This window comes from Sorex araneus, chromosome 4, assembly GCF_027595985.1.
Source record: "Sorex araneus isolate mSorAra2 chromosome 4, mSorAra2.pri, whole genome shotgun sequence".
NCBI classification, from domain to species: domain Eukaryota; kingdom Metazoa; phylum Chordata; class Mammalia; order Eulipotyphla; family Soricidae; genus Sorex; species Sorex araneus.
The window spans coordinates 198,017,789-198,034,794 of NC_073305.1; the positions used below are offsets into that span (position 1 = coordinate 198,017,789).

Genomic DNA, 17,006 nt, shown 5'->3' on the forward strand with positions numbered 1-17,006 from the left:
CACCCGGTGATAACACAGGGGTTACTCCTGGCTCATGCACTCAGGAATTACTCCTGGCAGTGCTCGAGGGGCCCTATGGGATGCTGGGAATTGAACCTGCGTTGGCTGCGTGCAAGGCAAACGCCCTACCCGCTGTGCTATCGCTCCAGCCCCGCCCTGCTTTCTGTACTGTTGCTCCAGACCCCAAAGCTGTACCTTTTAGAAATAGCCAGACCCTGGGGCTGGAGCAATAGTGCAGTGGGTGGGGCGTTTGCCTTGCTCGCTGCTGATCTGGGTTTGATCCCTGGCACCCCATATGGTCCCCTGAGCCACCCAGAAGTGATCCCCCAGCACAGAGCCAGGAGTAAGCCCTGAGCACTGCCCAGTGTGGCCCCCCGCCTCTCAAAAAAAAAAAATAATAATAACCCTGATCCCAAATAATGTAAACTGTGGACTCTGCCTGAGCCCCTCCCCCGCTCTAGCTGGCACACCCCGGCTGCAGTGGACAGAGGGAAGACAGTCCCTGCCTCCCCTGAAGATGACGATGAGGAGGCAGCCTCAGAAGAGAAAACGCTGGGCAGACCAATACACGCCTGAAGAGACCAACTTTCTAGACTTTTCTCAGGCCTCTGAAAGGTCCTCTGGCCCAAGCACACAGCCCAGCAGTCCCACTCCGGGCTCACTTCTCTTTTCCAGGCCCAGATTCCAGTTATTCCCCCTCCTTCTTCCTCTCTCCTCTCACCCAGAGCTTCTCTGCCCCACAGAGCCATTGTCCAGCAGCTCCTCTAAAGTTGGGGTAACCCCTCTTTCCTGTGCACACATGTCTGCACGGCGTGAGAGCACCCTCAAAGTGGGATCCTGTCTAGTGTCCCGTGAGGCTATGACATCCTTTGCAATATTTCTGGGAGGGCGGCAGAGGGCTGGAGAGAGCTCAAAGGGCTGGGGCATGGCTCTGCATGTGTGAGGCCTGGTTCCACCCCTGGCACCCTGTGGTATCGAACACCACAAGGAGAAAGCCCTAAGCACAAAGCCAGGAGCAGCCTCTGAGCACCACTGGGTATGGCCCCAAAATAATAATAATACTTCATTGCACATGGGGGTGGGACGCGAAGAGATAGTATAGCGGGCAGCTGCCACTTGCCTTGAATGATACCAACCTGGGTTTGATCCTTGGCCTGCCAGGAATGATCCCTGAGCTCAGAGCCAGAAATAAACCCTGGGTAGCACTGGGTGTGGGCCCCAAAAGAAATAAAACGCACACAGCTCATTAAGGCCATTGCCTTACCCCCCCCCCCCCGTGCTATCTCCTGCCCCAAACATCTCTCTACTTTCTTTTTTTTTTTTTCTTTTTGGGTCACACCCGGCGATGCACAGGGGTTATTCCTGGCTCTGCACTCAGGAATCACCCCTGGCGGTGCTCAGGGGACCATATGGGATGCTGGGATTTGAACCTGGGTCGGCCGCGTGCAAGGCAAACGCCCTACCCGCTGTGCTATCGCTCCAGCCCCCCATCTCTCTACTTTCAAGGGAAACCACCCTCCCTCCATTGGAAATTGGGTGACACTCACGTCCTCTGTCTCAAGAGGACACCTGACAAGTCTGGCCAATTCCTTTTTTTTTTTCTTTTTGGGTCACACCCGGCAATGCACAGAGGTTACTCCTGGCTCTGCACTCAGGAATCACCCCTGGCGTGCTCAGGGGACCATATGGGATGCTGGGAATCGAACCCGGGTCGGCCGCGTGCGAGGTAAACGCCCTACCCTCTGTGCTATTGCTCCAGCCCCCCCCCTTTTTTTTTTAACTCTGGCCAACTCCTCCAGAGCTGGACTATCAATGTCCAAGTGGAAGTTCCAGCGGTGGCTCAGGGAAGGAGGAGCGTGGTCCTTTGCACCATCTCCTGGGAAAGGGTGGCAGGAGATGCAGGGAGGGCAGCAGAGGGGAGAAGGAAGGGGAGGGGGCAAAGGGGGAATGCAGAGAGAGAGAGAGAGAGAAAGAGAGAGAGAGAGAGAGAGAGCGCACTCCAGACCAGAGACTAGGGCAGTGTCTCCCAAAGTGGGTGATTCCTCCCAGAGGTGGCTGGACCAACGGGGAAACGAGGGCTGTAGCTAGCCTTGGGTACAATTCGGAGATGCTTCCTATTTGCTTAAGGAAGGTACATTTCCATGGGCTGCGGGGAGATTTTTTTTGCCCCCTGAGAAGGGGGAGTAGGCCAGGTCAATTTGGAAGCCTCTGTGCCAAAGCCTCATCCATACCCCGCTGATGGCTCCATCCTCAGTGGCAAAGGAGCAGGACCGGCCTGCACAAGCCCAGAGGTTCCCCAGAGATGGTCCTGGCTGGCAGTTGAGGCTAAGACAGAGCTGGGAACACTCCAGACTGCGCCACCTCCTCACCACATTCTAGGATGTGTTGGAAACAGTCTGGCCTTGGGGCCCGGACAGGAAGCATGGAAAAATGACCGGGAGCATGGAACGATGACGGGGCGCACTCAGATGCCTGCTAGCCTTGCTGCTCTCCATGAATGAACCTGGAGCTGAGGTGGAAGCCTGCGGCACAGCACATTAATAAGTTCGTACTTGATGGGACTGGAGTGAGAGCACAGCAGGGAAGGCGTTTGCCTTGCATGCGCCCGAACCAAGTTCGATCCCCAGCATCCCATATCCTTCCCTGAGCACTGCCAGGAGTGATGCCTGAGCACAGAGATAGAAGTAGCCAGGTGTGACCCAAAAAAGAAAAAAATTATAAGGTTCCTACTTGAGGGGCCAGAGAGTGTGTACAGTGGGCAGGGCGTTTGCCTTGCATGCAGCCGACCTGGGTTCGATCCTACCATTCCATATGGTTCCCCGAGCACTGCCAGAATTCCTAAATTCAGAAGTTACTCCTGGCATGAGTAACTAAAAAAGTTCCTACTTGCCCTGGGCTCTGCTCACAAAAAGCTTAGAGGCAGGCGGGTCACAGGTGCTGTGTCACAGGTCACAGGAACCCCGGGGAAGCAGAGACCCTGTCCCCCTCAGCAGCTTCAATGACAGCAACACCTTTCATCTGGCCCTGCTGTTATAGGGGCTGTTTCCCGCCCCCGGGGTCCCCAAGCCTCTGAAACCTACTTGGGCTGTGCGGTGCAGTTTGGATGGATGCCTGTACCCCAGAACTGATGCTAGTTACCTCCCAACCCGCCACTGCAAAGGCATAAGCCTCAGCTTGGCCCTGCAGGGAGGTGAGAAGGGCGTCTGTAACCAGACTGAAAAGGGGAGGCCTGTGGGGGGCTGCACCGCACATCACAGTGGCCAACCCCGGATAAGTCTGTCATTAATGAATAATGACAGCTGCTGATTTCCCAGAATCACTCCAAGGGGCCAGGGACAATGGTTTGGGGCTGTCAGTTCTGTGGGGGTCCCAAAAAAGTCTTGCAGAAACCAGGGGAGTGGGTGGGACAGAGAGTCTGCAGATACCCTTATCCCACCCTGTGTGGGCATGAGGGTTTCTTTGTCCCTGTTGCTTTGTGTTGCTTCTGTGTAGACTTTCAGGCACCAGGGGCCACAAAAAGAAGCTGAGGTGCTGGGGCCCCCCAGTTCTGGAGCCTGTCACGGTTTCCTCCCGAGGGAGCCGCTATGCCGGAGAATCACCCCCAGCCTGGGAGATTGCTGTTGGTGCCATCGTGGCCGTCGGGAGGAGCACCATCATGGCCAGCAGGGAGTCGGCGTGTTTCTCCACTACCCGGTGCTCGGGACACTAGGGCATGAGGTTATCAAGCCGGCTCCTGGACGAAGGGCCTGTCTGCGAGCTCGCCTCAGGATGGCTGAGTCTGCGGACACGTCCCCAGCTGTATTCTCTAGACGCCCCTTCTGGAGGCCCGTCCCCTCCCCACTCTGAGTCACCCCCAACACAGGCAGGTGCCTGGTACTCAGGGCTGACCCTGGTTGATGCTGTTGCTCTGCGCTCACGAATCACTCGTGGGGTGCCAGGGACTGAACCAGGTCGGGCTGCAAGCAAAGCAAGCGCTTAACCCCAATCTCTATTTGAACCCACAAACACGTCTTTTAAATGTGCATCTTTTGGTTTTCAGACTGAGAAAAACAGGCTCTATCACCACCATTTTTAACATTACCCCAGCTATTTATTTGGAAATATTTCAAACCTACGAAAGTTGAAATATTAAAAAATTAACACTACTGTATTGACAACACGTTTGATTAGAAAAGGCAGCAGTCTCTGCCCTGCCTTCAGCGCCCACTATGCTCCAGGCTTAGGAACCTTCTGGAATGGCTTTTTGCATCCTGCTTCCTTTCTTCTTAGAAACTCACCATCCACGCCCCACCCCGCAAGGACCAGATTTATTTCCATTTTACAGATGAGGAAAGAGAGTCAGGGAGGTCAGTTGTGCTCAGGGTGTCAGAGTGCGACCCAGTGGACGGCGGACTTCAGTAACTCAACATTCTGAGCCCACTTCCTCGCCCCTTCACGGAGAGAATAAAGCCAGAGCCAAGCAGAGAAGCAGAGGTGCGACTCTCCGGACGAGCCGAAAGCAATTCTCACCAGAACCCATGTGCAGGGCCTGACCAGCCAGAAGTCTGCTGGTGGCACAAATTCACAAAGTCAAGGTGAGAACAGCAACAATGACAGCAACACTCACACATCCCCATCCCGACAGCCTGCCAATGGGTTAGCACCACACAGTCAGATGGTGGGGACCCCCCCCCCCTCACAGCAACCGGCCATGGCTTACAGCGCAGAACAGATGGTGGGGACCTGCCTGGCGGGCCGCCCATTCCCAGGCTCAGTGAACCCCAAGGCTGCCTTTGAGACCAGTGGGCAACAAGTGCTTATTGCATAAGTGCTTGGCTCATTAATGCTTAATATTTTTTTCTTAAAATATCACCCACTTCTAACTCCTTAGATTGAAAAGTCACATGCTGAGGATTCTTCACAGGCACCCCTAGAGCAGACCCACACCCCTAACCACCTTCGTCCTCCACTATGTCCTAAGGTCTTAGACTTTAGGCTGAACCGCCCGGAACACACAAATATGCAAAGGAGCTCCCTCCCAGCTCACTTCCGGCAGCTTGAAACTCATGCCAAAGCAATGCCACGAGGGAACAGAGCCGGGGCTGCTTCAGACTGGGTGCGGGGAGGATCTCCGCATTGCCACTGAACCCGAGAGCTAGTTAAACGAGCCTGACTCGCAGCCAACAGGAAAGCAAATGCTTTTAAGCAGAGGGAACAGCAGAGCAGAGGTGCTAGGCTGAGGCTAGGACCAACTTTGGGGGAGGGAGAGCACTAAGGATTGTGCTGGGGGCCAGCTGGGAGCCTGATAACAAGATCTAGAGGAAGGGGCCGGAGAGAGAGCACAGTGGGTAGCGCATCTGTCTTGCGCACAGCTGACACAACTTCAATCCCTGGCACTATATACGTGAGCCTTCAGGAGGGATCCCTGAGCGTAGAGCCAGGGGCAAGCCCTAAACACTGCTGGGTGTGAAGAAGACGCCAGAGCTTGGCGGTCAGGGTGAGGATTCTGGGTTTTATTCTAAGTGTGATGGGAAGCCTCTGCAACAAGGGCCTCTGGCTTCCCTCTGGCCTACCCCCGAGAACAGTGAGTGCAGGAGCGAGCAGGCAGAGCACTGAAGCCAGTGACAATGGCCAGGGGCAGGCGGGGGACAGGAAACATGGAGCAAAGCAGCAGATTTGGGGCGGGGTATGAGCAGAGGATGCCGGAGAATTCCAAGGCTATGGCTCACGCAAAGATTTGGAAGGGCTGAGGAAGACTAGGGAGGCGCTGGTTTTAGACGGAGAAGAATTTGCTTCTGGACAAATCAACTGTGTCTAGACTTGGCTCTCCCGGAAATCCTCATCTCCCTCTGGTCCATGGCCAACCCACTGTCCAGTCCAACGCCCAAATACTAACCTCCTCTCTAAACTGCCCGTGCACTTCACACTCACTGCCTCAGTCTCCAGTGAATTTTTTTTTTCTTTTTGGGTCACACCGGCGATGCACTCGAGAATTACTCCTGCCGGTGCTCAGGGGACCATATGGGATGCTGGGATTCGAACCCAGGTCAGCCACGTGCAAGGCAAACGCCCTACCCGCTGTGCTATCGCTCTAGCCCATCCAGTGAATCTTTTGGAGCAGTGGAGAAGCTAGCAAGGAAACAGCCCTTCCCCCCATCTGCTGTCTGATAGAATGTCTCGGCTCACTCATCTCTCCGGAAGCCTGTGCTGGCTAGAGTAGCCCCAGCTGCTCCGGGAACCAGCCCGCTCTCCTCGGACGGGTTCTCTTCTGGAAGCGGAAAACCCACCCTTGCGCACAGCCTGAAGCAGAACCTGCTATAAACCGTGTGATGGAATCCCAGGGCCTTCCCTCTCCCCGGGGAGGCATCTGCTTAGGATTCTGTTCCCAGCAACACTGCCCGCTCTTGTTTCATGACGTGGGACAAACGGGTATGGGGTCATCCCCCTCCTCTTTGCTACCTTTCTAAAGTGAGGGCCTTTTCTACTCATACCCTCACGATGTCTCTGTACGGTGGTCACAGCAAATGAGTCTCCATTTTACAAAGAAGGAAACCGAGGTACGGATCAAATGCCTTCATTACTTTCTGGAAGGAGCTATGAGCTGTGGCAAGATGAGTCCTTCCTTGATTCCACCCGCCCCCCGCCTCCGCCAGCTCTGGACCTGGGAAATAAACCCCCCTCCCAGTTAATTGCTGGCCCAAGCGCTGGTCTGTATCCAGGTCCTTCCAGGTTCGGCCTTCACTATTAACAAACTTCTTTGGGTGCCAGGGCATAGGACCACAAGGTCAGAGATCGGGTGCTGGCTCTTCTCCTCGCCAGCCTCCATGGCGCCCGGGGAAGCTGACTCGTCCCCTTGATGTCCAGGAGAAAGATAAGCACCTTTGTAAGGCCAGAGGTGAACCAGCAAGAAGAGAAGTCTAAGCGGGCAAGAGTCACTTCAGTAGACCAAGGAGAGTGGAGCGGGCCCAGCGCTGAACAGATCAAAGACTCCATCAGGTGTCCAGCTGGGGAGCCCCTGGGAAGCCGGGTGGGGGGGGCGGCGGCGGCCAGCGCCTCCCTGCCCCGCCCCGGCCATCACTTCTTCAGGGCACCCAGCTTCTTCAGGGCCTCCTGGGCCTCCGAGAGCTGCTGCTGCAGCCGCTGGCGGGTGCTCTCGCTGGTGGCCCGCTTCAGCAGACCCTGCATCTCCTCCACCACCGCCCGGAGGCTGGGCGAGTTGTGCAAGAGCCGCACGGCCCGGTCCCCGCACGAGGCCAGCAGGCGCCCGCTGACATCGAAGGCCAAGTCGGAGATGCACTCACTGTGGACCCGCTCGAAGCGCTCCTCCTCCTCCCCGCGGCGCGTGTTGTACAGGCGGATGGTGCTGCCGCAGGCCAGGGCCAAGACATGGGCGTCCGGGGAGAGGGCCAGGCGGCAGGGCTGGGTGCTGGCCTCGTCGAAGCGGCCCGTCCTTAGCAGGTAGGGGTCCTGCTGCTTCTTGTACTCCACGTCCGTGTCCCACAGCTTCCACGTGCCGTCCTTGGACACAGAGGCCATCCTGCAGCGGGAAAGGCGGGGCTCTAGGGCTCAGCTGCAGGGGCAGGGGGACAAGACACACCGATGACAGAGGGCAGGGGGGCTGCGGGGGCACCCAGACACACACTCACCTGCGTGAGTCGTTGGAGAAGGCAAAGAAGTGGACAGCCGCAGAGTGGCCCTTGAGCTCGAACGCGCGCACCACCTCTTGGAAGTCACCTTTCTTCCCAAAGCAGACTTCCCACACCTTGACGTCAGGGGTGAAGCCACAGGAAGCCACAAACCTGCCGCATAACCAAGGCTCCTGTCAGGCCTCCTGTTAAGGGGAACTGGGTTCCTGCAAACCCGCTAAAGCGGGGCCAGAGCAACCGGACAGCGGGGAGGGCGCTTGCCCTGCATGTGGCTGACTGGGTTTGATCCCTGGCATCCCATAGGGTCCCTTGGGCCCGCCAGGAGAAACTGCTGAGTGCAGAGCCAGGAATAAGCCCTGCAGATGGCTGGATGTGACCCACCCATCCCCTCAAAAAAAACCGTCAAGGTCTGTCCTAAGTAGAGAAAGGTGTCGTAGGGCAGAAGTGACCACAGCGGGGAGGGCACTTTCCTTGCATGGGCTGACCTGGGTTTAATTCCCCAGCACCCCAGACGGCCTCCAAGCTAGCCAGGAGTGATCCCTAAGCGCCACTAAGTACGGCCACCACCCCAACAAAAAGGAACTTGTCTTAGGGCCAAACACTTTTCCTTTATTTTTGGGCGGGAGGGATGATAGACCACACCCAGTAGAGGTTAAGGGTCATACCTGCAAGGCCCGGAGGACCAGTCGCGGGGCTGCGGAGACCGCACTGGTTCCGGCTGTGTACAAGGCAAGCACCTGACTGAACCCCCGGGATATCTCTCCTGACCCAGAAAGTTTTCTATTTTGTTTTGTCTGGGGGCCTCACTGAGCTGCTGCTCAGGGTTACCAAACGTGGTGCCAGGATTGAAACTGAGGTTGGGGGGCTAGAGCGGTAGTCCTGTGGGTAGGGCGTTTGCCTTGCATGCGGCTGACCTGAGTTCAATCCCCGGCATCCTATATGGTCCCCTGAGCACTGCCAGGTGTGATTCCTCAGCACAGAGCCGGGAGGAAAGCCCGAGCACAGCTGGGTGTGCCCCACCTCAAAAAACCAAAATAAACAAACCAAGATTGACCACATGGAAGACAAGTGCCGTACCCCGCGCTCTCCGGCCCCTAAGTACACCCCGACCTTCTGAGGACCAGAGACCAGGAAGCCCAGCCGACTCTCACCGGCTGCACGGGGATATGGCGGCGTATGTGTTGTTCATCTGGTTGGTATTGATGGTTGACAGCACGTGGCCCTTCAGGTTCCAGATGAGGATGGTCGTGTCACTGGAGGCCGTCATGATGAACTTCCCTGTGGCCGAGGAGGGCCGTGAGCTGAGGGGCACCAGTCCCCTGACCGCCCCTCCATTTCCAAGCCGGGCTTACCCTTGGGGACAGACTGGCTACAGCCTGCGCTCCGCCCCGCTCCCCTGCGCTGCTCGAACTCAGGCCAGCGCTGACTTCGATTTCTTTTTGATTTGGGGGCTGTACCTGGGGTGCTCAGGGATCACGCTGGTGGGCTCAGAGTGATCAATCAGGCAGCTGGGGATAGAACCCGGGTCTGCCATGTGCCAGGCGAGCACGCTGCCCGCTGTTCTCTCTCAGGCCACCCGCAGAGGATTGGTTTTTCAAGTTTTTTGGGTGGTGGGCACTCCTAGCGGTGCTTGGGGGAGCCCAGGCGGCATCAGGGAGCAAACCAGGGTTGGGGCACGCGAGGCAAAAATGCCTTAGTCTCTGTCCCAGACCTCCGGCCAGCAGTGGCACGGCTACAGGGAGAGCCACTGCCCCTCCCCTCGGGCATGTGCCACCCTCGGCTGCCCCTACCTGTGTCAGCGATGCCAATGTTGACGACGGGGGCCTTGTGCTTCTTAGGGAAGTCCTCCGGGGAGGCGGTGAAGGTGTAGCCCCCATCCTCTCGCTTGGCCATTTTGAAGACCCGGAGGGTGTCTCCATTGGCCAGCCAGACGATGAAGGCCCTGGGGGCGGGTGGCAGAAACACGGTCACTCACGCGGTCACACAGGCCCCCCCGTGGATTTACGCTAGCTCTGAGGACAATCAAGAGCCGCCGTCCTAGGACTGCAGAGCTGGGCAGCAGGGGGTTCGCCCAGGTTCCATCCCCAGTGTCCCACTGGCTCCGCTATGGAGCGATGCCTGAGCACAGCCGGGTGTGGCCCACAAAACCAAAGAAAACAACCAGCAAAAACCCTGAAAGATCTGCACCTGCCATCCCTCTTGCCCACCTTCTAACCTAACAACCCCCACCCCAGGGTTCAAATCTCCTCGAAGTGGCTAGAAGACGGGGCTCAAAGCTCCAGGCTGGGGCTGGAGCAACAGTACAGCAGGGAGGGCATTTGCCTTGCACGTAGCCAACCCGGGCCTGACCCCCAGCGTCCCACTAGGGAGTGATGCCTGCGTGCAGAGCGCGCAGTAAACCCTGAGCCACGCCCGGGTGCAACACCTCCAGGACCAACTTGGAGGCCAGGCGTCGGCCAGACCCACAGAGCTGCGGCCAGGCAGGGGAAGGGCAGTGTCCTCCAAGGAGCTCCAGGCAGTGCACAAGCTCTGCGGGTGCACTCTGCCCGCCACCCCCTGCCCCCCAACACTGCCCCCAACCTGGGGCTCCCTGCTGTCCCACCTGCAGTCAGGGCTGAACCGCACCAGGGTGGCGTGGTCTAGCTCCACGTTGGCGCGCATGCTGCGGTGCTCCCGCTGCAGGAAGTCCTTGGTGCTCCAGATGCGGACGGTGCGGTCATCGGCACAGGTGGCCAGGTACTTGCCATTGCTGCTAAAGTCCAGGCAAGAGATGTTCCCGCTGTGGCTCTAGGGGGACGGGTGCAGGAAGAGTGAACGGGACCCCCTAACCGGCGGCCACATGGGGAAGCTGACGGGGGGAGGGGCCTGAGGCAGGGCAGGAGGGCAAGGACGGGCCTCCCCACTGGGTTCTGCCTGCGGGTGTGGGGCGGGCACCCCGTACCTTCAGAGCGGCAGCCAGGAGCCGGTGGGTGAAGTTGTGTTGCTGGGGCTTCTCCTTGCGACCCCGCGTCTGCTGCTGCTTCTGCTTCTTGGAACTGACCGACTTGGACACTGGCACCCCATTGGCCTTTTGGTCTAGAAAGAAAGACACTGTCACCCAGCCATCCTCGCTTTTTTTTGGTTCTGTTTTGGGGGCCACACCCAACGATGCTCAGGGCTTACTCCTGGCTCTGTGCTCAGGAATTAGTCCTGGTAGTGCTCAGGGCACCCATGGGATGCAGGGATGAAACCCAGGTCAGCCTGGTGTAAGGCAAACGCCCTCCCCTGCTGGTCCCCACTCACCTGTCTGCTTCTAACGAGAGGCTCTTTATAGATATGTTTTGACTCTGTGGTTTACAGCACTGCTGCAGATACGGTTTCGTACATGACACCACCACCTTTGTCACATCTAACTTTCCCACCATTCAGCCACACCTCCTCCTCTCCTGCTTGAACGCTCCCCCCCTACCCCCAGCCCCCTCAGTGGCATGTTCCCTACTGCAGACCGGCTCTCATGGTCTTTGTTCCCGTTGCCTGGGTAGTCGCTAGTCCACAGTATGTTCCTTTATAGCCCGCATGAGACTCACTCTGTGTCACTCCCCCCGCCCCCGACTAACTTCACTCAGCATGAGACTCTCCAGGTCCCTCCATGGAGCAGCAAATTGCATCATTTTATATATTTTTTTATGGCCAAGTAATATTCAATGATGTATACTGACCAGCTTCTTTATCCAGTGATCTATTCTTTTTTTATTTTTATAGTTCAGGATTTGTTTAGTTTTATTTTCATAGACAGGAATTATAATAAAAAGCATGATTCTCAACAAATGCAGAGGCCTTCACAGTCACATACACTTGTATAACCCAAAGACACCATCAATACACAGAATACTGAATCGGAGAGATAGTACCAGAGGCAAAGCTCTCTCCTTGCACACGGCAAACCCAGGTTTAACCCAGGTTCACCTCAGATGGTTTCCTGAGCACAGAATTGGGAATTAACCTTGGGAATTAACCTAGTGTCACCAGTGGGTTGGCACAAAAACAAAATTTAAAAAGATACAGGGCAATTATTGCCCCAGAAAGTCCTATTTAGCACCTCCCTTCTACTTTTAAGAAGCAACCATTGATTGCCCTGATTATTTTCCCTAGTTCTAGAACTTAAAAATCAACGAAACAGGTATAATGTATTTTTTGCTATCAGGCTTCTTTAATTCAGCATAATTGTGATTTTTTTTCATTTTGTTTTATATGTCTCAATTTTGGAGAGGGGCACACATGACAGTAAGCTTAGGGCTTACTGTCAGAGATCTCTAGGGGCCATATGTGGTGCCAGCAATCAAACCCAGGTTGGCCATGTGCAAGGCAAGCACCCTACCACTCTACTCTCTCTGGACCCACCCAATGATCTATTCTTTTGAAAAAAAAAGTTTTTGGGCCACACCTGGCAAACTTCAGGGCTTACTCCTGGCTCTGCTCTCAAGAATCACTCCTGGGGTGATAGCACAACGGGTAGAGCGTTTGCACAAGGGCGACCCAGGTTCGGTTCCCAGCATCCCATATAATCCCCCGAGCACCGCCATGAGTAAATCCTGAGTGTATGAGCCAGGAGGAATCCTGTGCATCACCAAAAAGCCAAAAAAAAAAAAAATCATCCCTAGGCCGAAGCAATAGTACAGTGAGTGGGTAGGGCGTTCGTTGCCTTGCATGTGGCTGACCCAGGTTCAATTCCCAGCATCCCCTATGGACCCCCAAGCACTTTCCTGAGTGCAGAGCCAGGAGGAACCCTGAGCATCACTGGGTGTGACCCAGAAAGCAGAAAAAAAAAATCACTCCTGTTGGTGTTCAGGGAACCCTATGGGATGCCGGGTGCTAAGCAAGCCTTACTCGCTACACTATTGCTGTGGCCCCCACCAGTCATCTATTCTGGGACACCTGGGCTCTCACTCTTGACTGACCTCCTATGACTGGCCAGGCGCTGAGGACAGCAGGGGCAGCAGATAACAGCAACACAAAGGCCCTGGAACCTTTGTGTTGGTTTGCACTGTGTCTCCGCCGTAAGGCAGTCTGGATGAGGCTGCTCGCGGCTGCAGCCCACACGGCACCTTCAGAAACCTGGTAGGTGCCCTCTCCGAGCTGGCGTTGGCAGAGTAGCCCCACAGCCTGATGAAGAGGGACACTGCCAACAAGCCAATCCCACAGCCCCTGTCCTCGGGGAAGTCACTCAGTTGCTCAGGGCCTTAAAGAGCGGCTGGGAGTATTGGATAATATCTCCCAAGAGGACAAGCAGAGGCCCGTGCACAGCCATCAGAGGCTCAGAGAAACCCCAGTGTACACACACTGGGCTGAGTCTCAGGCAGCCACCCTTCTGCGTCAAATAGCTAAGGACCTGGCAAAGCATCAAACTGGCAGGGCAAGACTGCTGGGCGCCCAGCTCCTGCAAATGTTATTAAAGAGTGTTGCTGGGTCATCATCACCCAACGCTGGTCCTCAATGCAAGCAAAGGCCACTTCAGGGCTCCTGGTCTTCATTCACTTTCGCCAGGAAATGGCCCTTTCTTGGCTCCCTGGCAAACTCTCAGAAGTCTATACTTCCAGATTCCACCGCTGGGGCTCCCAAAGTCCCAGAGTCCATTTCCTGGACCTGCCCGCAAAGGAGAAAGAAAAAGTGCTGGGGGAGATGGTTTCCAAGGGCAGGAGCACAGGCTTTCCGTGCAAGAGCCCCAGGTCGATCCCCAACCCTGCAAGCCCCCGCCCCAGCCACTCCCTAGCCCCCTGGGGGCGACGTGCAGCACTGAACCGGGTACAGTCCCGCAAGGCCAGGTGCGGTACCTCCAGGTCCCAAGGAAGTGAGACAGGGCCGACCACGCCCACCCCGGGGGGTTCGGGTTTCCAGCCCAGTCCTCGGCCCAGAAAAGCCCAGAAAGCGATCACCCTCCTTTTGCCCGAGCAGTGTAATGGGATCCTCTCCCTCCCCGGAGTGGGCTGCCCCAGAGGAAAGACCCCTCGCGCCTGGTAGGCGGCCGGCAGGCACACGGTACACGTGGCCGCACATCCAGGGGGCTCCAACGAATGAGCCCCCCAGGGCGCCGCTCCCCCTTCCTAAACCCGAGGGCACTTGAGCGTTTTCCAGCATCTCGTGCCGCCCGGGGGCGAAGCTGCGGCTCGGAGACCCGCGGCGGCCTCGGGCAGCGAGCGCGGCCGCGTGGGACCCGGCGGCCAAGCCGTCCCGCCCACGGGGCGCGACCAGCCCGGCGGGGCGGCACTTTCACAAGACGGGAAACCGAGGTCGGGGACCCGGCACAAACCCCGCAGGCCCGGGCTGCAGGAGGGCGGGGGCGCCCCGAGCCCGCCCGCTCCCACTAACCGGCCGGCCGGCGGCACTTGTCCTCCGCGCGCAGCCATCCCCGCGCCACGGCCGCGGTGGCCATCAGAGCCAGCAGCCCGAGCAGCAGGGACAGCCCCATCAGCTCCGGCGTCTGCGGCAACTCCATGGTGGCCAGCCCACTGCCAGCTCAGCCTCCGGCTCCGCGGGCGCCCGCACGTCTCCGCGGGGCCGCGCACGCGCTCGGGGCGGGGCCGGCCGTTGGGCTTCCGAGGGGCGGGGCCGGGACGTTAGCGCGCCTCGAGGGGCGGGGCCCGGTCGTTGGGCGGGTCGTGGGCGGGGCCTGAGTGGGCTTGGCCGTTGGGCGCCTTGGGGGCGGGGCTTCACAGATGGGCGTGTCTTGAGCGCGGCCTGGCCGTTGGGGCGCCTTGGGGGCGGGGTTTTGCAGATGGGCGTGTCTTGAGCGCGGCCTGGCTGTTGGGGCACCTTGGGGGCGGGGCCTGGAAGATGGGCGTGTCTTGAGCCGGGCCTGGGGGGTGGGGTGGGGGGGATGGGACCTGAACGTTGATACCTAAACTGTTCTGCCCCGTATCTCAGGGATAGCACAGAGGCGTTTGCTTTGCACCTGGCCCATCCGGTTGGATCCCCGTCACCCCATATGGTCCCGCGAGCCCCACCAGATGTGATTCCCGTGGCAGAGCTAGGGGTAAACTCCGAGCACCGCCGGATGTGGCCCCCAAACAAAAACAAAACCCTGCCCGTGTGTAACCAGTTCTGCGATCTCTGTCGATCCTTACTTGACTGGTAGGGGCCGGAGAGGTAGGCAATACAGTGTCGCCGACCTGGGTTCGAGCCCAAGCACCGCATTTGGTCCTCAGAGCCCCACTGCATTTGGTCCCCAAGGCATGTTGGGTGTGTCCCTAAATCAAAACTAAATAGGAAGTTTCCGTGTACACACCATACAGGCACCCCCATTTTGTTTGGGGGCCTGGGGGGCAGGTTTGGGGCCACACTCGATGGTACTCAGCTTCCTTCTGCCTCTGCACTCAGGGATCCTCCTGGCAGGGTTCTGGGGACCATCTATGACGCCAGGGACTGAACCCATGTCCACTGTGTGCACGGCCAAAGCCCTCCCTACTGTACTTACTCCTGCAGCGCCACCCACAGCTGCTGCCCAATCAGGCCTGAGGTCCACACCAGGAAGCTGGCATCGCGGGCTCTACAGGGTATTCAGAGTTCACCAAAAAGGACTGTTCTGTAGGGCAGGGATATTTGGGAGGAGCCCTCCTGGCTGAGAGAAGGAGATTTCCAGAACATTTCTGCTGGGGGCGCCCAGCTCTAGCGCTCCTTAAAGTCACAGCACCTGCCGCTTGTCCCACTGCCCCTCCAAGGAAGTTCACCTACCCGTCTTGTTCCAGAAACTCGTAATTAAATCTCAAAAGAGATCAACTAGCTGCAAAAATTTCTAAGATCCCCCAGTGCCAGCTGAAACCTCCAGGGCAATCTTTGGAGCGGGTGGGCCAGCTCCGGCCCTATCGAAGCTTCTCCAGCCACGTCCACACCCTGAATGCTGATGCTGCCATACCTCCTCCGGCAGGACTTTACTGCCTCACAACTGGGCTCCACAGAGTTGCTCACCTGCACAAATGTCATGTACACTGGGTTTATTTTGGCTGAAAATTCCAGGCCTTTTTGAAGTTGGGGTGAGCAGCCTCCCTGGCAGCGACATCCACATTTCACCACCACAGCCACATAAGCTAAATAGTATAGATGTTCTGGACAATCTCGGCAATACTCACATCCCAGCAGGAGCGCACTAGGTTGGATGGGACATAACGTTGAAGCCAACTAAGTTCGACTAACAAAAATGTTAACGGGCTGGAGTGATAGCACAGCAGGGAGGGCGTTTGCCTTGCACGCGGCCGACCCGGGTTCGATTCCCAGCATCCCATATGGTCCCCTGAGCACCGCCAGGGGTAATTCCTGAGTGCAGAGCCAGGAGTGACCCCTGTGCATTGCTGGGTATGACCCAAAAAGAAAAAAAAAAAAGTTAACAGACAGCTCAACAAATAGCCCAGTAAACCCTCAGTCACTGTCACTCACTGTCATCCCATTGCTCATGGATTTGCTCGAGCAGACACCGTAACATCTCCATTGTGAGACTTGCTGTTACTGTTTTTGGCATATCGAATACGCCACGGGGAGCTTGCCAGGCTCTGCCATGCGGGCGAGATACTCTCAGTAGCTTGCCAGGCTTTCCGAGAGGGGCGGAGGAATCGAACCCCGGTCAGCCTCGTGCGAGCCAAACGCCCTATCTGCTGTGCTATCGCTCCAGCCCATCCCCAGGGTAAGACACAACAATTTTCACATTCTCTTTTACTTATTTTTATTATTCCATTAGCCATGTAGTGATTATAAGCAATATAAAATAAACTGTGGTCCTGCTGTAAGGAAAGGCTTGAGAGATGCTTGGGCAAATGGGGACAGTGGCGGAGGGAAGGTAACAGTGGTGGTGGGAGAGTGAATGCCTGTAATAAACCATCAAGAACAACTTTGTGGGGCTGGAGCAATAGCACAGCGGGGAGGGCGTTTGCCTTGCACGCAGCCGACCCGGGTTCAATTCCCAGCATCCCATATGGTCCCCTGAGTACCCCAGGGGTAATTCCTGAGTACAGAGCCAGGAGTAACCCCTGTGCATCGCCTGGTGTGACCCAAAAAGCAAAAAAAAAAAAAGAACAACTTTGTAAACCACAGTGTTGGAATAAAGTGGAGGGGGGAAAAAAAGAAAAAAAAAAAAACATGAGCATCTGGATTCCAGAACTTTCCACTCTTCCACCCCACCACGGAGTCTCCTTTGTGGAGCCTTCAGGAAACAGGCTGGTGTGGAGGCTGGACAGACAGACGCACCCGCAACCTCTGCGGAGGAAACAGATCCAGTCTGAGAACAAATGGAGGGGCCTCACTTCCTTCCCTTTTGGCCTTGGTTGGAGGAGCCTGGTGTTGGCCGGGCCGTGGCGTGGGGTGGGGAGGGCTAGGAGGAGGTGCCCAGAGCACCCTGGGGACATTTCCTCCTCCATT

At 57.0% G+C, this 17,006-nt stretch overlaps 1 protein-coding gene across 2 annotated transcripts; it reads right to left on the minus strand.

The window, feature by feature from the left end:
* Positions 1-4,074: 4,074 nt before the first annotated feature.
* On the minus strand, positions 4,075-14,138 carry TBL2 (transducin beta like 2). 2 transcript variants are annotated; one of them, XM_004620848.2, is made up of 7 exons: positions 13,971-14,138; positions 10,567-10,700; positions 10,228-10,412; positions 9,416-9,567; positions 8,777-8,903; positions 7,626-7,778; positions 4,075-7,516 (listed from the first exon to the last, which is right to left on the minus strand). In XM_004620848.2, exons 1-7 carry the CDS (start codon positions 14,095-14,097, stop codon positions 7,054-7,056), a joined length of 1,341 nt encoding a protein of 446 aa, XP_004620905.2. In that variant the 5' UTR covers positions 14,098-14,138; the 3' UTR covers positions 4,075-7,053. The 2 variants fall into 2 exon arrangements, with proteins under 2 accessions (XP_004620905.2, XP_054992890.1); XM_055136915.1 differs by lacking the exon at positions 13,971-14,138 and having other exon boundaries at positions 10,228-10,374; positions 10,567-10,701.
* Between the last annotated feature and the right edge of the window lie 2,868 nt (positions 14,139-17,006).